This window comes from Mercenaria mercenaria, chromosome 16 (genome assembly GCF_021730395.1).
Source record: "Mercenaria mercenaria strain notata chromosome 16, MADL_Memer_1, whole genome shotgun sequence".
In the NCBI taxonomy this organism is placed as follows: domain Eukaryota; kingdom Metazoa; phylum Mollusca; class Bivalvia; order Venerida; family Veneridae; genus Mercenaria; species Mercenaria mercenaria.
The window spans coordinates 62,036,894-62,059,346 of record NC_069376.1 but is presented as its reverse complement, the minus strand read 5'-3'; the positions used below and the strand labels follow the sequence as shown (position 1 = coordinate 62,059,346).

General features: G+C 35.2%; 1 protein-coding gene across 2 annotated transcripts in view; it reads left to right on the top strand.

The window, feature by feature from the left end:
- The window catches only part of LOC123539820 (uncharacterized), a 45,937-nt gene that overhangs the window by 12,988 nt on the left and 10,496 nt on the right, over positions 1-22,453 (top strand). For both annotated transcript variants that reach the window (XM_053527233.1, XM_053527234.1), the window contains exons 2-7: positions 1,579-1,735; positions 11,887-11,968; positions 14,686-14,813; positions 16,115-17,613; positions 19,316-19,437; positions 20,432-20,528. In XM_053527233.1, the coding sequence (XP_053383208.1) occupies positions 1,623-1,735; positions 11,887-11,968; positions 14,686-14,813; positions 16,115-17,613; positions 19,316-19,437; positions 20,432-20,528 (2,041 nt within the window). In that variant the 5' untranslated portion in view covers positions 1,579-1,622. The remainder of the gene's footprint in view (positions 1-1,578; positions 1,736-11,886; positions 11,969-14,685; positions 14,814-16,114; positions 17,614-19,315; positions 19,438-20,431; positions 20,529-22,453) is intronic.

The window sequence follows — 22,453 nt, the reverse complement described above, 5'->3', positions numbered from 1 at the left end:
GCGATACAGGACCTTCATGGCCCTCTTGTTCCTTTTTTTTTTCAGTTTTTGAATGTATCATCTCATTCTAAGGGCTTTTACACTGACATTGGTGTCAGCTTCAAGTTTGTTTGGGTCTTCTTTATTTCTGTACTTGGACATTTTTGCGTTAATCACACCTGATTCATATATGGACATTTGATATATACATACTGATTTAAATGTCTTCCCATCCATAGATATTTACCTTTCATTCTGTACTTTGTAGTTTGTATTCTTAAAGGTATACTGGACCCAAATTTCGTAATATGACCAATTACTGTAATACTATATAGGGTTGGTAAACATGATAAATTAACAAGTTTATGACTGTGTATTAACAATACTACAAATGTATGCATTAGGACTTTAGGTACTTAACCTTTATCCAGCTAAATTTCTAAAATGGTCTGGACTATTCGTGATCAGCCTGCACTGACTGAACAGTGTCTCTTTGATTTTCGCTGACCTTCTTGCCTATAATACTACTATGCTTTGGGGGAGACATGCGCTTTTCTACAAAAGCATCATCTAGTTATACAGTTGTTTTTTTTTATTTTGAATATGGAAAGAAATGTATTTATAAAATGAAAAATCGTATCAAGGTCTATTAGCAACATTTTGGCTATTTCGAGTCCAGGTTTAAAACGAAGTGTGTTAAACACAACCATTAAGGTCTGTATTAGTTAAGTAGGATACATTCTACATCGCATGATACAAAATTAGAAATCTAAATTTAAACATAAACATGTAAAATTGAAAATTACATGGTAACAATAGCCAAAACAGGAATTGTCATTATATGTTGGCCAAGGTTACAATGCAGGACGAATAAAATTGTATCACCAGTCAGTGAAAACTGGCACCTTTTTACAAAATAATGACAGTTACTTCATAACATTTAATTACATGTATGAATGCAGCTCTATATACACAGCTTATATATTTACTTTGACAAGGAATTTCTACTTGTACATTTAAAGTTAGTATCTACTGATAAAATATTGTAAAGAAAGATGAACGTTGTATATTAGGGGTTTCATTAATTGAAGTATGAGGTGGAAGCTGCAAGGTAGAAGGAAGTCTGGGAGCGCTCCCTTTCTTTGCTACAGGAAAAGTAGCCTGGGCTTCAGACCACTGTAGCAGGGGGAAATCCATCCCCAATGCCTATCCCTTAGTGAATCCCTTTTTAGCTCGACTTTTTGAAGAAAAAGTAGAGCTGTTGCACTCGCCCCGGTGTCGCCGTTGGTTAAAGATTTGATGAAGTCAAATATCTCTGTTACTATCAAAGCTATTGACTTGAAACTTAAAATACTTATTAACTGTCAAAGTCTGCACCAGGAGAAACAATCCCAATAACTCTGATTTGAATTTTGACAGAGTAATGCCCCTTTTTAACTTAGAATGTTTGATTAATTTTAGTTTTATAATGTTTTTACTGGCAAAGCTCTAATTCAGAGTCAAGCACTGAGAAAAGTCGAGCATGCTGTCTTATGGACAGCTCTTGTATATCTTTAATGTTACAGCAGTTGATAATAATAATACAATGGTGCTTTTCAGGTATACAGTATGGATGTATTGTAGTGCATGAAACCATAAACAAGATGACAATGATGATGTCAGCAGATTATTTGACGTCTCTTCCTGTCCTTCTTGTGTCCATGGTGATACTGGTTGCCATCGTTCTTGCATTAGTACAGTGTGTTTGTGGAAAAAGGTAAGATGTAAATATTTAGTAAAAATATGGCCTCTTTTAAAAGCCCATGAGTTTATAATATAAGGCCACACCAAATTGATGTCTTGTTCTTCGGATTTTTTTCAGAAATATTTGAAGCGAGCAAAAAGCGATGAAATAAAAACAAAAGAGTAAATAATCACTTGTGTCATATTTAACACCAGATCAAGTGTGTTTCTGTTCATAAGCCGGAAAAACAAATGTGTGTGAAGTAACATTCAGACAGCATTAAATTGTCTTTGGAGCATTGAATTTTTAATGTGTGATACATATAGTAAAAAGTAAGAAATATATCAGTGCTATTATTATTCTGAAATATCCATTAACAATTTCTCTGCTTGTGACATTAGACCTCTAAACCCTTAAAGTGCTGGATAACATGTATCTATTACAAATGCAGATCACGCAGTACTCAACTGAACCTGCTAATCTGAGGTAGTACTATTCGGTGCTAAGTGACTAAGTCAGCAGGCTGGGTTTTACTGTCAGAACTCGAATGAAAATCCAGCACTTTGAAGGTTTAACTATACAAAGTATACAAAAACAAATGTTGACACTTTTGAGTGACATATAAGCAAATGTCTAGAATTCATGATGTATTATCATGTATCTTTATCACTCGAACCAAATAAAGAATGTAAAAACAAAAACAAAAATCCGCGTTTGAGAAACACAAATGCCCCCGGCGGGTTTTACGTGGAAAGATTCATCTTATTGTATCAGGGGTTTTTTTCGGCCGTTTTTATAGCCGTTATTCGGCTATATTCCCAATGCCAAAAAGTATGTTTTTTTTTCCCAAAATGACTGCAAAAATTCCCAATCTACATTCTGTAAAAAACATTTCATCAAAATTGCACAAAAATTGTCCAAATTATGGACAATTTTATAATGGAAGTATGTTAAAGATGTTCTAAAATGTGAAACAAGTGTATGAGAAAGTCCTTAAACACATCCTTACTTTATCCTATGGGACTAAATATTTCCCAAATTGGAACATTTACGCGACAAAATTCCCAATTTTGGGGGTATAGGCTATGTTCCCAAATTAGCTAGAAAACACCCTGTGTATAGTGCAGCAGCCCTAAATAACTCTTTACAACTGCAGCTCGGGGAAATCTCAACAGCTGCCGCTGGAAATACTTGCAGACATAGGGGGCTGCCATTTTGTTATGCCAGATTTTTAAAGCAATCGAATATTACAAAAATTTAATCGAATAAACTGATACTACCGAGGCCTAAGAGTCTGTGCAGTAGGGAGACTACAATGTACGTAGTCGAATCGGTGGCTATGCCAGAGAACATAATGTTCTTCCGATGTTCTGATAAATTACAAGCAAGGTGCATTTAAACTTTGGAAATTTCCTCCTTTTTTTTCATTCCTACTGATTTTGACCCAGCACAAAAATATGCCAGGTGTGGGCAGTCAAAAAAAATGTTTTTTTTTTCATTTCCCGTCAAATTGGTGCAGGAAATCCAACAAACAGGTAATCAGTTTGGTGTGGCCTACAGCGTTTTTCGAACATGGCATTCTCTGCTTGATATTTGTCCTTGTTTATTAGGTAAAATATTTATCTATCTGTCTCCTTTAAAAAGGCAAGTTATGTTACATCTCTTTTAATAATGGACAAAACTCTTTATTCCCAGGACCGCCTCGGTAGCCTAGTGGTAAAGCACCCGTGGGAGGTTGTGGGTTTGATCCCTGGCCGCGTCATAACAAAGATGTAAAAAATGGTACTAGTAGCTTCCTCGCTTGGCGCTCAGCATTAAGAGGATAGTGCTAGGACTGGTCAGCCCGGTGTCAGTATAATGTGACTGGGTGGGGTATCATGTCATGTGTCCACGGCTTGATATTCCAGTGATACTGTGAAGCAGCTCACAGCTACAAGTAGACACCAGCATTTTATATGACTGAAAAATTGTTGAAAAAGACGTTAAACCCGAACACATACACTTTATACCCAGGTGAATAAAGTTTAGCAGGGGCTATACTCCAGCAATCAGCTATCATGCTTTCATGCTTGTCTTTTTCATGTTGATTGGATTCAGGCAGGAAGGAACGGTCAGTAATAACCATTCCTCCTGGACTCAAAATAAAATTAAAAACAGAAGAATATAAAGTCAGGGTAGCAAACTGCTAGTCCAGATATCCAATCCCAGGATGGGGAATTTACTGAAAATGATGAATATACTGCAAGTTTTGTGGAGAAGTTGTTTTAGTTTTGTGGTACAATAAGTCAGTACTGGTATAAGATGAAGTTGAAATGTTGGATGTTTACGGTAGTTCTGCTTAATTGATCAACCCGAAGTGACGCGTAACATCATTTGTCTGGAGAACGTAGAATACTGCCTGGTAGTCGTTATATGTGTAGCATAAATGTTACCATTTCTATTATATATGTGTATTAAGTGTTTAAACTCTACTGTCTTTGTTCAGGTTAATTTTTAAAATCGATAGATTTTGGTGTATTTTAATTAATAATTAAAAATAATAACATAAAATAAGCAGAAATGTAAGGACTCAAATTGATATTTCGCGAATTGCTAAAAAAAAAGCACATGGACCTTTACATTTTATTTTGCCTTATGATTGAAAATAAGTAAATGTACACCTATGAAAAGTTTCTATAAAATCTACATTGTCGAACTTTTCCTATAATTATGCAAAAATGTCATCAAAAAGTGAAATTTCAGCACTCACACGCTATTACAAATGCATCAAAACAAACATGTGTAAGGGGTCCTTGAAAATGGTGAGTTTTTAAAAGCGCTTGACTGTCTGGAAGTGGGGCCTGTTTAAACAGTTCTTTTTTCGGAATTCAATGCTTATATCAGTATACTGACACTTGTTTTGTAGAGTAATATAAGTAATATACAAGCTATCATTACAAAAACAAAAACACAAGTGTCAGTATACTAATATAAACATTGAATTCCGAAAAAAGGACTGCCTAAATGGGACCTACTTCCGGGCAGTCAAACGCCTTCAAAAACCCACCATTTTCAAAGAACTGTTACACATGTTAGTTTTGATTCATTTGCAATCGCATGCGAGTGTTTAAATTTCACATAATTAAGTGGAACACAGTTTTCAGCAATTGTTTATTTTTATTTCTTTACAAATGGCATTCATCTTCAAAGGGGGACAACTTTTTCAGAATATTTTCAGTACGGGACAGTACGGCAGAACATGTAATGGTTAAGTAAAATATTGGTAACAATGTTATTCGTTTATAAAATATTTCTGTGTTTTGGTGATATACTCCTAAACCTTAAACAAGGCAAATTTTAGCACATTTATTACAAAACAGGAAGTAAAATTGTCACTGGATAAAGATGCATACTGCACTGCATTGTTCATACATTCATAAACAAAATGCTTGAATGGTTTCAAGTCCATCTTGAAGGAGGGCTGTTTTGGTTACTTGTCAGATATGGTGCAGATAATCCATATCAAATGTTTCATGTATTTGATGTGTATTGATAATTTAACTACATGAGCCGTGCCATGGGAAAACCAACATCGTGGGTATGCGACCAGCATGGATCCAGACCAGCCTGCACATCCGCGCAGTCTGGTCAGGATCCGTCCATGCTGTTCGCTTTTAAAGCCTATTGGAATTGGAGAAACTGTTAGCGAACAGCATGGATCCTGACCAGACTGCGCGGATGCGCAGGCTGGTCTGGATCCATGCTTGTCGCATACCCACTATGTTGGTTTTCCCATGGCACGGCTCACATAGATATGTAACATGTACTTGAAGACTTCAAAACCTGGTTTTATTAACCCTTATCATGCTGGACACCATTGATACTGCCTTTGCAACCAGTGAAGATCATGATCAGCCTGCACATCCATGCAGTCTGATCAAGATCTGCACTGTTCGCCATTCAGTCAGTATCTTTTTTGGTAAGCGCCTCTTTTAACAGTTAATGGTACTTTCCAAATTGAAAGATGGACCAGTTCATTTTAGAAATATATCATGGTAAAGGTTAAGTCAGTAGTCAAAGCACAAGCCTATGAATTTCACAGTCAGAAGTTTGATCTCTTGGTGCATGTCATATATTCAAAATTAGCTGACTTTTAGTTGCTGCAGTTTGCACATTAACCACTTTTGAATTAAATAAAATTATTTAAAAAAACAAAAAAACAATTTCTTTACTTAATATTAAAAAAGTAAGGACCATGTTTGATACATGTTAAAGAAAATTAGTTGAGTACATTCTCAAAGGAATGGGCTCCTAAGTGACATTTTGTCTCCCTCAATAGCTTTGCTCGTTTCAATTCTTGGACTGTAACTAAAATCATTGTCCTCTAATTTTCCCAGAAGTTTGTATTATTTTATTTGTTTGTTAGCAGACTTTGCAGGTTTTTATTTATTTTACTTGCAGTTTACATAGATATATATGTGTGATTCATAATTGGCTGGCAGTTGTAATACATTGATAATTGTGCATCATAGTGTGAATTATTTCAACTTTTGGTGAAGGAAGTAAAATAGCATAATATTTCATTCTTTATACATTTTTGCCTATGTAAAACTTCCGTAGAAACAAAAATGACATAACAAATTTCAACATAATCCAGTAAAGATGCTTTATATTGAATGTGTTAATATTCTTCATGCTGTTTACATGTATGCAAGTTTTATCCTGACAAAGATTTTCCTTCATATGAATATGTGTGAAATATATTTTTAAGCAATTACCTTCACTAGATAAAATCATTAGTCTCAAAAGTTCAGCCATTAGCATCAATAGATTAAGCAGTTAGCGTCACTAGAAAAAGCCATTAGCGTTGATAGATAAAGCTGTTAGCATCAACAGTTAAGCAATTAGCACCATGTATTGAACAATCAGCATTGCCAGATAAACCCATTAGTATCAGTATATTAAACTAAACGCAATTAGCAGTGTTAGATTAAACCATTAGCAATGATAGGTTAAGCCATTAGCATAGAAAAATTAAGCAGTTTATAGAGACTCACCCTAAGCCTTCTTTACACAAGGGAAACAATCTGTTTATATAGCCAATTGTTTAGTTTGTTAATCCTAATCATGCCCATGTTATATCAGCACACAGGAAAAGTGACTTATCTATGTTAAATGCCATGCATGGTAACACAGTTATGCATCTAACAGTCTTGAAATTGATTTCTTCGATTTTCTCATATTTCTAGATATTTTTCCCATACTTTGACGCATATGTATGGGTAGTTGAGATTGTTCTCTTTCCAGCAGTAGCCTTTTTTACATATTTCACCTTGTGAAATTCTGTGGGTTTTGACTTTTAAAAAAAATCGTCTGTTTGTTGACAAAATTCACCACAGAAAATGTCACACTTTCCCCAGGGCAATCAATTATTTGATCTTTACATAGTTTTGTATTCAGATTAGATTCAGCTAATCCATGTGGCAAGTATGCATGCTTTTTCCATGGTTAGAGGTAAAAAGTGCATAGTTTGCATGAGATCCTAGGTCAATAGCCACCTAAGCCTATCATAAAGTCTTTGCAGAGTTGTCTCCATTTTTTCTAAATATTTTACCCAGAATCATTTTTTTTTTCAGCTCAAATAACTCTTTTTCAGGACATGATATTTTAATAATTTTTTCAGTCCTTGTATTTTGATGCAGTTAACTACATATGTATCTAATATAGATAGCTCCTACTTGAAGTTTGTATTTTTAGTTACAATGCCTACAGTTTAGCATTATTTGATAAAGCCATTAGCATTGATAGATTTAACCATTTAACATCAGTAGATTAGACCATAAGCATTGATATTTTAAGCTGTTAGCATTGATAGTTTAAGCAATTAGGAGCAACGAATTAAGTCATTACCATCAGTAGATTAAGCCATTAGCATCAATAGATAAAGCCAATAGCCTCTACAGAAAAAGCCAGTAGCATAAATAATCAAGCCATTAGCAATAACAGATTAATCCATTACCATTAATAGAGTAAACCGTTAACATCAATTGTTTTATTAGTAACGAAATTAATGACATATTCTTTTGTGCCAAAACCACAATTGAAGTTTATCATCGATTGCCCATATTGGTGACTTAAGGTTTGAAATTTTAGTTGGGAGTAGCAGAGATTAATGTTCATATATGAGCTCCTGGTTTCATAGTGCAGCATCTTACTGCAGTTACTGCATACACAGTACTCAGTCATGTCAGTACTGGAGTCTCCTCCACCATCAATGCTGGAAAGTCGCAATATGACCTATAATTGTGCCAGTGCAACAACAAAACAAACGAACATTTATTTGTATTGACTTCAAACTTGGCATACAGGTAGCTAAGGTGGTGATAAGTTCATGTACAGGGTAGTCTTGAACTTGGTTGGTAATTCAAAGGTCAAGGTCACAAATTGAACTAAGATGTCAAATTTGTCCTTCATATTTCATGTCTGGAGCACAACTTAAATACTGTTCTAGGTACATGTATTGACTTAAACTTGGAATATATTATATAGGTCATGGGTGATGAGACAGTTTGCTGAGTGCAACAGTTCATGTCGTTGGTGTTCACTTTACAGGTCCAGTAACTCTGATTGGTTTTTCACAAAGTTATGGCCCTTTTTTGGACTCAGCAGGTTTTTTTCTTGTATATATAATCATCTATCTGTTTTCTCAGTTAGCATCTTACAAGTGGATTAATTTTTGTTTATGTTTTCATTATTTTAACTAAGGCTTTTGAAAAATGAAGCATTAATTTCCTCCAACAACTCTTATTGTTTACAATTTGAGTCAGATGACACACCAATGGATACTAAACATAATGTTGAAGAGATACTTACTATATAAATGATTAATACACATCTGATGATGTTAAATGATGTGTCATGGCTAAGAATGCAATGTAAATTAATTTTTGCCAACATTATAAAAGATTTGCCAACTAGTTCTGAATTTCCAGTACATAACCAGTACATGTTTTGTATGTTAATTATCATATTTCATTATACACACACCTCGAGATGTATGTCAGAAATTAGTTTTCAGAGGTTCTATATATTTTAAGAAGTTTTTATTTATATAAGCACTCTTCTAGTGAGAAGAATATGTAAAAATCTCTAAAAACAATATCTACCTGTACAATACTGGTTTTGCATTTTTGGTATAATGATATATAAAACAAAGTGCTTTTAGCCAAAATTAGCCTGCTGGTGGCAAGTGATTTGCGACCAGTGCAGACCAAGATCAGCCTGTACATCTGTGTAGCCTGATCATGGTCTGCACTGTTCGCTATTCAGTCAGTAAATTTTCAGTGAACATGCACCCCTTTGAATAATAAGTGGTGCTGCCAAAATTGGATAATGGACCAGTCCATTTTTAGCTCACCTGTCACATAGTGACAGGGTGAGCTTTTGTGATCGCCCTTCGTTCGTCATCCATCCGTCCACAATTTCTTGTGAATATGATAGAGACCTCATTTTGCAAGCAATTTTAATCAAACTTGGACACAACTTGTATTGGCGTAATATCTCAATTCTTTTCGAAAACTGACCAGATCCCATCATGGGTTCTAGAGTGATGGCCCCTTAAAGGGCCGGAATTTGCTACTTTTGGCTTATGAACACGATAAAGACCACATTTTGCAATTAATTTTAATTAAACTTGCACACAACTTGTATTGGCATAATATCTCAGAACAATAGATCTTGGATTCCTTGATGAAACCGGCAGATCCAGTTATAGGTTCTAGAGTTACGGCCCCTCATTGGCCCCCGAAAGAGCCAAAATTTGTTAATTTTACCTTGTGAACACCATAGAAGTGACATTTGACATTGGATTACTTGCACAGAATGTTTATCTTGATGATCATTAGGCCAAGTTTGAAACTGGGTCATGTGGGGTCAAAAACTAAGTCACAAGGTCAAATCAAAGGAAACGCTTGTTAACACCCTAGAAGCCACATTTATGACCTTATCTTCATGAAACTTGGTAAGAGTGTTTATCTTGATGATTCCTATGCCAAATTCAAAACTGGGTCATATGGGATCAAAAACTAGGTCACCCGGTCAGATGAAAGGAAAAGCTTGTTAACACTTGAAACTTGGTGTTCATCTTGATGATTGCTAGGCCAGGTTCGAAACTGGGTCATGTGGGGTCAAAAACTAGGTCACCTGCTAAAATCAAAGGATATGCTTGTTAACACTCTAGAGGCCATCCATATCTTTGACCCTATCTTCATGAAACTTTGTAGGAATATTTATCTTGATGATTCCTTTGCCAAATCCGAAACTGGGTCATGTGGGGTCAAAAACTAGGTCACCACTCAAATTAAAGGAACAGCTTGTTAACACTGTAGTACTGGCCACATTTATGACCCTATCTTCATGAAACGTGGTCAGAATGTTTATCTTGATGATTCCAAGGCCAAGTTTAACAGGTGAGCAATATAGGGTCATGACCCTCTTGTAGAAATTTAGCAGGGTAATCTAAGTTTAATTGAAAATTTTGATGTTTATCTGGAGGTATGTCATAATTATATTATTTATCAGCAACTGAAGAAGCTTCTTTAGATTGTATGTAAAGATAGAGGACAGCTAGCTGACTCCAACCTTGTAGATAATTTTGAGATATAATGTTTTTGCTTCGGTTGTCCGTCTGTCCTTCAGTCACAAGACTATGTCTGCTCTGTATCTTTATACCACCTTGAAGTGTTCTTAAAAGAAACTTTTAACAAAGTAGTGGCATTAATATTTTATGCAACTATATAAGTTGAAAAAAGCTACCCTCCAGGAAGAATATTTTGAAATGATACTTTTACTTGAAAATTTATGTAAAAAAATGAAGGAAATAAAATGAATTCGTTATTTCATTAAAAATGTTGTTGCCATGGAAACAGAACTTGAGTATTAAGTATATCTGCTTTCATAGCAGAGTAATATGGCCTTTGAATATAATTATGTAAACAATTTAATGTTATATAATCATCACTTTTGATTCAATTGACACTGTCATTGAGCAATACATCTTACATTTGAAGTTGAATGACACATTACAAATATTAGATATTTATGGAATTGCTTTTAGATGAATATAAATCAGAAAAACCACAAACTCTTGTTCTTCAAGAGAACTAATATATATTTTATAAATTTACATTTTTTTTGCATCAAATGTAGGCTAAAATGTTTGTTGAATTGACATTTAATTGGTTGCTATGGAAACTTGAATTATGACATTTTTTTGAATATGAAATAGCATATTTATAGCAAGTAGGCATTATCAACTGTGCTAATCATGTTAAATACTTTTGATATTGATGGCAAAATATGAAATTAAAATATATGATAAAAGTACATGATTTTAGTATTTGTCATTATTATTAAACAAAAAGGGCACGTTTGTGATTGGGAGTTATTGTACAAAAAATGCTGTAATTTTGTTATTTTAAAACATGCAGGTCTAAAATTTTGAATTTATGTTAAGGACATGTCTACAGTTCAGAATATGTGAAAAACTCAGTTTCCATAAAAATGTCATTTGGGACCATTTTGTCATGGCTTGTCACATATTGTGAGTTACCAGTAGGCCGCTTACTCCAACACGTAAACAGTATATAAAGACAGACTTACTATTCAGATGATTAGGCAGTTGTGGGAGACATGCGCTTTTCTCAAAAGCACCTCTAGTTGCATGTAATTTAAGAAAGAAGTATTTCAAGGTCAGCATCTGTTATTGCAATTATCATACAGTTCTTGTCTTTTTTCTGCATACTTTCTGCATTACATGTTGGCAATATTTAAATAGTTTTAAATGTTCTAGTTTAACTCTTATCATGCTGGACACAATTCATTCTGCCTTTGCGACCAGTGTAGATCATAATCTGCACTTTTCACCATTCAGTCTTTTTGGTATTCACCCCTTTTAACAGTTAATGTTACTGTCCAAATTGAAAGACGGACAAGTTCATTCTAGAAATTTAACAGGGTAAGGGTTAATCTATGTTGAAGCCTGCGATTCTATGCTTTGGCTTGCTAAATGCATGGTTGTTATATGACTGATAGAATGTTAATTACACGCTGATAGGATGTTAATTACACACTAAACCTAAACACACACACGCTCTGTTTTTAGTCTGGTTTTCATCTTTCAATCACACAGTGTTGTTATATTTCAGGAAAGAAAACTCTGAACCAGAACTAACACAGGCACAGTCTAAACATGAATCCACATTCCTTGATGCTGAGACACTATGCAAGGTATGAACTGATGATTTCTGTCTTTTATTTGTTTTACATACATTTTACACTACAAAAGAAAAAAAAATAGAAAATATCAAATTTATGTAAGATAACTTGAGTGTTTAGTTTACAGACAAATTGTATAAGTCTTTAGATTTATTTGGACCCCAACTGAAACTGAAGTGTTCGTGAAGTTCCATGTGTTTGTTACACCTGAAGTAATGGTGTAATGTCATTTATATAAATGGATCTCGCAGAAATGGAAAAAAACATGCCATAATTTGTTTTAAAAAATCATTATGAAATTGAATGCTTTTCATGCATGATTTAATAGTACAGAAATATGTGGACATTTTTTATTTAAAATTTGGCTGTATTTAGTAATAATTTGGCATGATACGTTTTTTCAAGCAGAAGACTCCAGAATAAAATTGAGCCGTGCCATGAGAAAATCAACATAGTGGGTTTGCGACCAGCATGGATCCAGACCAGCCTGCACATCCGCGCAGTCTGGTCAGGCTCCATGCTGTTCACTGATGGTTTCTCTAATTGCAGTAGGCTTTAAAAGCGAACAGCATGGAGCCTGACCAGACTGCGCGGATGGGCAGGCTGGTCTGGATCCATGCTGGTCGCACACCCACTATGTTGGTTTTCTCATGGCACGGCTCAAATGCAAAAAAAAATGGATCAGTTTCCATCATATGGAGGTGTCTTTTTTGCACTCATTTTGGAAAAGGTACATTTTCACAAGTCATATCTCAGATAGGCTTGTATATCAATGTAGTTAGAAAGGAATTTATATAAGCTACTAGCTTGTTTTCCAATCCATGTATTTGAACTGTAAAAATTTGTTGTACATGTTATATGTATGTTATCTCAAAAATAAATATCGTTTAAACTAAAAATGTAGGACTACAGGAAGTTGTCTGACCGTTATGGCAATACCTGGACTAAATTTTTCATACAGCTCTGTATTGAGATATCTTGTCAGAGCTCAGTGGCAAGTAACTATGTCAGACAAACAAAATATAATTGTCACTATGTTGTTATCTGTTAGTTTTAATTGATGCAGGTCACTGAGATAAGGCAGATTTTTCATTAACTCATTACAAACGTAAACCATACTTGTAAGTCACACATACCTTAAAACTGTGACAAACCTAAGGTGGCAGTGTGTATCTGATGAAAAAATAAAAGCAGGATAAATATTGAACTGTCACTTACAATTGGTTAATATTAACCAGTCAGTCAGTTGTTGGTTACTAAATTTTGATATCAACCTGAGTCAGTTTGTAATTTACTACACATAGATATAAACCAAACAGTCACATGTTGTCTGTTACTACACATAGGTATAAACCAATCAGTCACATGTTGTCTGTTACTACACATAGATATAAACCAATCAGTCACATGTTGTCTGTTACTACACATAGGTATAAACCAATCAGTCACATGTTGTCTGTTACTACACATAGGTAAAAACCAGTAAGCCACATGTTGTCTGTTACTACACATAGATATTAACCAATCAGTTATAAACCCATCAGTCACATGTTGTCTGTTACTATTGGTTATTATCAATCAGTCACATGTTGTCTGTTACTATTGGTTATTATCAGTGAGTCACATGTTGTCTGTTACTACACATAGATATAATCAATCAGTCACATGCTGTCTGTTACTATTGGTTATTATCAGTCAGTCACTTGTTGTCTGTTACTACACATAGATATAAATCAGTAAGTCACATAATGTCTGTTACTACACATATATATAAATCAGTAAGTCACATGTCTATTACTAGTGGTTATTATCAATCAAGTCATTAATCAATTGTTGGTTACACCAATTTATCAATTGTTGATTAGTTTAAGTACATATTGAGTAATTGACTACCTGTAGATATGAACCAGTTAATCATAAGTTGCCTGTTGAAATTAACCAGTCAGTTATCAGTTTTCACTTTTGAAGGTGTCTTCTGGTTGATATTAATCAATCAACCATCAATTGTTGGCTACTACTGGTTGGTATCAATCAATCAATCAATGATCAATTGTTGATCCCTGCTTGTTGATATTAACCATGATTTAATTCAATCACCCTCTATAAGTCTTTTCTAAATGAACATATTGTTATAACAGATGTTGTTATTTACCTCTTCTTCCCATCTGGGACCTCAGTGGCCAAGTGGTTAAGAATAAGTTCATGGATTTTAAATCTCTTGACCCTAGCAGCTGTGGATTGAAACTCCATTTGGGGCTTTGAATTCTTTCATCTGAGTATTGAGCTGGCTAATGAAAGGTCAGTAATTCTACTAGGTGCCCAGGCATGATGAAATAATGCCCATTTAGGCACACAGGGCCTTCTTCCACAAGGAAAAACCGGAAAGTAGCCATATGACCTGTGTTTGTGTCATTCTAATCCCAACAGAAGCAACAATAACAAAAAAAAAATCCTCATCCCCTCTGAACACTGCATTCAACTTTCATTAACCTTTAGCCTGCTGGCAGCAGGCTAGTGATTTTGCCTTTGCAACCAGATCTTTGTCTGCACTGTTCGCTATTTAGTCAGTAAAATTTCAGTGAACACTGAATAATAAGTGGTACTGCCCAAATTGAATGATGAACCAGTTCATTTTAGAAGTTTAACAGGGTCAAGGTTAAGAATTAACTGTCAAACAACGATCCTTTTTGGTTGCAGAAAACCATTATGTTACCTTCTTTTTGTTCTAGATGCAGACAGAACAGAATGATGTGAACGGTGGTCATATGGATGTAGAAACTGGCATTACTCCACTCAACACATCCATGGGATCTCACAATGGAACATTGCACAGTCGAGGCAACTCAGTTGATATCACGTAAGCATGTACTTTGGTTTAATTATATTAATATGATAAAGATTGAAAACCAGCAAAGTGATCAATACAGTGGAATGAAAGACAGAATCACCCTAAGGACAAATTCATCCCTCTTAAGTATGACCACAAATCTCCTTTTGGATCTTGCAGTATAAGAATTCTGAAGTTAAAAAAGATTACCAGGAAACAAGAAAAAATACAAATTTTAAAATGATACGTATCCATTTTTAGCTAGACTATTCAAAGAATAATCTAAGCTATTCTGCTGACCCATCAAGTCCAAATTATGCCCCCTTTTGGACTTAGAAAATCCTGGTTAAAGTTTTGGAGGCAAGTTACCGTAAAAGCAGAAATTTTGACCCCGCGAAAATATGTGCTTTTAATTTACAATACTATCTCCAAAACTAATGCAAATATTGAATCGAAACTCCACATGTTTGGGTTTATATAACTAGGTCATAGCATCAAGTCCCATAACTCTGACTTATATTTTGCAGAATTATGTCCCCTTTTGAACTGAAAAACTTCTGGTTAAAGTTTTGCATGCAAGTTCTCCAAAACTAATGCAGATACTGGACTGAAACTCCATAGATATTTTAAAATTTAGGGTAATATTCCTGCTTCAGGGACAACAGTTTGAATAGTCGAGTATTGGCTGTCTGACGGACAGTCCTTGGTTAATAGATGAAATGAAATTTTGGATAAAAGTGGAAAAATAATGTCTGCATTGGTCAAATTGAAGAGGAGGGACTTTGTCCTGGGGGATTTTGTTCCTATTTAGCTACAATCCACCTGGTTTAAAGTGTTGTTTTTTTTTGCCCTGTGAGGGAAGGAATGTATCAATTTTCGTTGTCTATTAGTTTATATCTAAAACACTTCTTGGCTAAGTGTAAACTATTTGGGGGTTCAGTAACACTTTACAGATAAGTGAGGCTTGATGGGAAGACATGTCATGTTCAAGAATCAAGTATTTTAAGACAAGGTCACAACCAAGGGCATTAGCACTTACCTAGTTATAGCTTAGTTATAACTTAACAATTCAGTTGAAACTACACAAATGTTAAGCATGTGAAGGGAATCTGGTCAGGTCAGTCATCAATGTTAAAAGCAAGGGCATTAACCCTGTCATTCCAGCTTGGAGCATGTACGTTTGTGTGGTTCAAAAGCATTTTCTGTCCTTAAATCGAAATATGTCATTTTTACAAACAGAATGACTTGTTACATGCAGCATGTATGTTGTGACACATTAGACAGCACCCTTTTCGACCTTCCTATCTGGTATTCTGTTTGAATTGTTGCAGTAAGGCAGACCGGCGCAGTGGTACCAGCTCTGGATCCTCACCACGACCAGCCACTTTAAGTAGAGAACTTCCTGACATTCCAAAACCACAGACATTAGACAGGGGACATCACTCTACATTACCTGAAATACCATCTTATACTGACAGTCATCACAAGGGAGCTTATTCTACTTTACCAGATACACCAACAAATTCAAGAAGTCATGCGAATAGTTTAGAAAATCATAGAAAGGGAGGTCACTCACATTCACAATTACCAGAAATTCCAGTTACCTCCCATGGTAGTTTAAATACTTCACCAGTGGTTCATAGACAGACAGGAAATGTTTCAACACCAGTAGATTCCACTAAGTCTAAAACTATGAGAGAAAAATCCAGTGATATGGATGATTACGACCATATTGAAGAGGCAACAAAGAAAAAAGTTCGCCCCAGGTCAGATTACGATCATGTTGTGATTGAGGGTGGAGAAAAGAAAATAATATTAGCTAAAAGCAAATTAAATGAAAATGATTATGCTGAAGTACAAAACAATGATACATATGAACAGGTTCCACAAGATGTGACTGTTATCCCAGTATCTAAATTGGGAACTACCCCACAACCTAAAAGCCCGCAAAAATTATCTACAAAACAAGTGAGTAAAACAAACAGTTTTGATGACCCTTATAACAGAATCAAAGGGGATGACACACCTTATAACAGGATAAAGGATGATCCCCCATACAATAAGATAAAAGAAAATGAAACTCCTTTTAAAGATGATCCTTATAATAAGATTAAGGTTGATGATCCATATAATACTGTAAAAGATGATTTAGATGACCTTGACCCATATAACACTGTAAATGATGTGTCAAGTAGTGCAAGGTCAAGTGGAAGAAAGAAACAAAGAACTACTAGTTTTAAGGGACCAGTGTATGATCCATATGCTATGGTTGTGGATGAGGAAACAGAAAGAAATGTGTCAAATCAGACAGATCCCTATGCTAGGGTTGGCGACACGGAAAGCGAACTTGAGGATCCGTATAACAAGGTTGTTGAGGAAAATGAAAGTATTACAAATGTGAAAGCCATCCCAGAATATGGGGATGATGACTATGCCACAGTGAACAAAGCTACGGAAGTGGAGTATGCCAAAGTGAACAAATCAGGTAATATAAATAAATGTGATACAGAATTAGTGCGTGACACTACTCCCTCTCCTAGAGAGGAAATTATTCAAGATGAATATGCAACTGTTGTGAAAGTAAAAAAACTGAGTGCAGGTAGTTCATCAGCTAGTACTAGTGCAGCGGCAGGTGCTGCTTCATCGGAACCAGCTACTGTTAATGTAACTGTAAGAGCAAGTGTTGTGCCAACGGAAACAGCCAATGGAGCAGGAAATGCTTCAACCCCACCGGAGCCTCCAAGAGATTATGACGAGTCTTTGGATACAGACGGAGATCATTACAACACAGTAGCATTAGTAAGCAGGGAAGCTTCCACCAATGAACAAGGTGAGACAATATGAAAATTTAAAGTAAATTTATTATCAAACAGATGAATATGTATTTTCATAGAATATCACTAAGTGCATGTATGGTATTTTAAAGTCTGCTAAAAAGAAAAAGTTGTCAGTCTCAGCACCTGTGATTTAACCTTTACCCTGCTAAATTTCTAAAATGGACTGGTCCATCATTCAGTTTGGGCAATACCACTTATTATTCAAAGGAGTCTTCACTGAAAATTTACTGACTGAATAGCGACCAGTGAAGACCATGATCATCCTGCATGGATGTGCAGACTGATCTTGGTCTGCACTGGTCGTAAAGGCAGAATCAGTTGCCACCAGCAGGCTAATGGTTAAGATGACAGTTGACTGGCAAGGTTTTATTTTTGTGTGGTAATGAATTGTGCATGTATTCCAATGAATTGAAAAAAATTTGACTTAAACCAAACTGAGTGAAAATGATTATGTTCAAGTGAAAAATACTGATGTTGAAGTTCAGTGCGAAAAAACATTGCAGCTTTATTGAATCCTTATTGAGTCAGTTACCAGATAAAATATGGTTGCAAGGAAATAATTTCCAGTTTCAAATTGCAACCCTGTCATTGGTAAATTTCAAGACGGAGCTCACAATCAAGCAGTCAGACACTGTAGTTCTCAGACTGGTGTCCAAACTCAGTTTTTTAACCACAAGCCCAGCATTTGTGTCATGCAAGGAGACTGGATCATGACACATTTGGATTTGAACCACAAACCTCCAGACTCAGTAACTGGCAGATGATCCACTAGTCTAATGGTCCATCACTTTCTTTGACAATTACAGTTTGCATTTGTTATTGTACTGTAAATTTCGCCACTTCACTCTGCAGGTAGATCATCCAACACCCAGTGAGGTGTGTGTTGTATGATATGAATTGTGTTTGGAGTCATTTTTAGCTTGACTCGGCGTGAGCGTTAGCGTGAGCGTCACACAAATGTTAAAGTTTGCGTACCACCCCAAATATTTTCAAAGTCCATTGAGATATTGCTTTCATATTTTGCATACTTGTTTACCATCATGACCCCAGTCTGTTAAAAGGAGGAGGCAAACTCTGTCAAGCATTTTGACTGAATTATGGCCCCTTTTCGACTAAGAATATGCTTATTGTAATGTTAAAGTTTTACTCATAGCTTATATTATACTATCAAGCACAGAGAATTGTCGATCGCGCTGTCCACTGACAGCTCTTGTTCCTCTACCTCTGTTTCATGTTGGAAAGTTATCAGTTATTTGTATGGAGAACAGTCAGCTCAATAGCGAGAGCACAGCTCTACAGATCGTGGAGTACTGAATTTGATCCTTGGGTGAGGCATATGTTCTCCATGATGATTTGATAAAAGATATTTTATATGAAATCATTCGTCCCCCACCCCCGATTCATGCGGAAAAGTTGGCAGTTACTTTCAGAAAAGTTTGTACTGGTACAGAACCCAGGAACATTGGTTAGGTTAATTGCTCGCTTTTACATAACTGAAATACTGTTGAAAAACTGGCGTTAATCCCAAAACGAACAAACATTTCTTTTACAAAAGCCAAGAACACAGTTTAGGTTAACTGACCACAGTAACACAAGTGAAATAATGCTGAAAAAGGATTGTTGAATTAAATGAACAAAGTAGTCCACCACTCTTGACAATTACTGTTTCAATTTCTTATATTTCTCAATATTCAGGTTTGAAGAAAGAGCCACCATACAACAAATTGAGTGTAAGAGAATCTTTGGCCAGTATGAATGCTAGAGCAGCCAGTAACACTTATGAATATGTGTCTGAAGTTGACAACCTGTACGCAACGGTAAGTTGACCACTTCTTAATGCAGCAAATGGCAAGACTGGTAGAATTTGCATGTTATTTAATTTTTTAGATTGGAGGTCTTGAATGTCTATGTAATACTGAAAAATCTTTCTGTTTCACTGAGGACTAAATTTTATAGTTAGATCCATCAACAAAATTAAATCCAACTGCCTTAATAAAATTTCCACTTAATAAAACTAAACAGTTCAATCAATGAATTCTTACCCACATGAAATAGCTGTTTGGGTAAAAAAAAATTCAAACCCACAATATTATATGATCTCATATAAAATAGTAGTTATCATAAGTTTTGAGAATGTATTAAAATAATATAAATTAAACATGATGATAAAATCTTGCCTCCACTGTTTTACCTCATGTGCTACAGTTGCCATTGTATTAAGAGACCACACATGGGACTGCCAAGAATTATCTCTTTTAACAGAATAGATTTAGTAAATTTATGAAGACTAAAATATATTGATACAGTGACAAATATATTTCAGGATCTGTTCTAAGATGGCAAATACATTTCACAGGCCACTGACTGTTCCAATTTGTTAGAAACACTAAATACAGTTGAAACTCGATATCTCGAACTTTCTTTTCTCTAAATTCTGGCTATCTCGAAGACATTTCAAGTCCTGTCACGAAAACATACATGAAATATCAGTATAAGTCAAAATAAAACGCTTGATTCCTTGGAATTTGAGATAGCCAGTTTCAACTGTATGTGCATTTGCCATGAGACCGTTACATGAAGTTTCATAAAGGGTCATTTAAACAATAATTTTACTGGGGCCGGTTTTACAGTGATGCTGGTCTGGTAATAGGGAATGTATTTAATATATATAGTATTAACATTTGGGAGGGATTTAAAGTAGTCACATTATAAAAAAGTCACATAATAGTTGCATGTACATTGTCGACTATCCTTAGTTTTGTTTTCAGTACTGAAATTTTAATCATGTATTATCCTCTATATGATACGTAGGTTGATGGAAGTTCTGGTGATGGAACAGTGAGACAGCGACGTCCACAGCCTGATAACACAGAACCCCCCACTGTAGATTACTACACTGAAATAGATGGTAAGAAGGTCATGAATGGATCATGCCATTTAGAACTTGCAGTATATAACAATTTTTAGATGATCCTGCAAAATCAGAGAAATTCAAAGTGCAAATATCTTTTCTCTAGTCAAAGTACTTTAATGTCTATAAAGTATAATATATTATATAGGTGGTGCTTTTTTTTTGCCCTCAGAAATTTGGATGGGGGCACTAAGATTTACCCTTATCCCCTGGTCTATTCTTCTGGATGTCGGTTTATCCATCCTAATTAGTATTGTTCATAATATATATCTCAAAAAATACTATACCTATCAAACGTATGGAATTTGTTACTCATACTGTGAAGTTGTATGGGATTCTAGCTGAGATCTCACTCGGTCAGAAAATATGCATAAAGAACCTATCATATGTACCTCAAAACATGTTTGACCTAGAGTCAGGAAACCTTATAGGAATATTATTCAGCATGTGTACCTGGGGTTTTTGTTTGGGATTTCAGTAAGCCAAATCAGAGTTACAGTCCTTGACTTAGTAAAAATAAGCATCAAGAGCTTAAAATTATTTGGTCTAGAGTTGTGAAATCTTGTAGGAATATCAGTCAGCATGTTAAGTTATGAAGTTACAAATTTTTATGGGATTTCACACAATAAGACCAGAGATATGGCTTTTGATTTAGAACAAACAAACACACACAAAAAAAGAAAAATGCTAACAAAGATAAGCCGTTTTTTTTTATCGTGTTCTATCTTGATAATTTGTAGTGTCCATTTTCTGCACCCCCACACCCCAACCCCTTCAGCCCCCCCCCCCCCCCCCCCCCCCTTGGTGAAGCTAACCTGCAGCCCAAGGTTATGTGAAAGATTACCATATCTTGCAATATCAGCAAGGGCAGATCCGGAATTAATTGTATTATGTTGGGGAGGGAGGGGGTGGGGGACATAAGGCACTTTTGAGAAAAAAAAATACCCATATTTTTTAACTTTCCTCCAACCTCACTTCCCATAAATTATTATGGATTTTCCACTAACCTATTATTAAATAATTATTAAATGTTCCATGAATTTATGAAACAGAAATCCAAACATGGTGAGGTCTGTTGTTCTAATTGACTGTGGTAGTATTTACTGTTTTCCCATTTTAAATCACAAAATAAGTGAAGAGTCATCAGTTAAACATTGTCAAAATGCTTTGTTCCACTTGGAAAGTTTGCCAGTAACATAGAATAGCTATACCCCACTTGATTTACCATAAGCACGTTTTGTTTATGCCTTTTGTTTGACAGATGGAAATTATCTATAAAAATGACTAATTAATAACAATGACCTGAATTCGTTTTATACATCAAAACTTTCCCTCCATTTGTCCAAAGTCGATCATTTGCAGTGATTTGCAAACACCGTCCGCAGTCCAACTTCCACTTGGTTTAGCATGTGTTTGTCAAGGGAGGTAATGCCTGTACAATTGTTGATGGTTGGTGATGTCAAAATTGCGGCCCATGTATTGCAGTCAGTATAGTAGCAATTTGTTAAAATGAAAGGAAAAGGTCCATAATTGATTAAGAGAGGTGATCAAACACCAAATATCAACCCACTACCCATAAAGATGATTTTTGTGAGGACCACAACCCATAATTATGATTTACTGATGGACCCCACCATCCATAATAACAAAACTTTTAAGGACCCCACCACTCGTCAATGAAAAATTCAGGTGCCATCCAACTCCCCCATACAATCATTTCTGGAATCACCCTAAGTAATTTTAGACTACACAGTGACAGAAAGTGGTGTTGCTACTGACACGTATCATGTTCTTTATATATTGGCCAAATTGTACAACTGTTTCTCCAGATGTCTGAATTTTCTCCAGATGTCTGAATTAGAAAATCCATGATTTACAACTTTTATTACACAAAACATTTCTCTATTATATATTAATTTAAG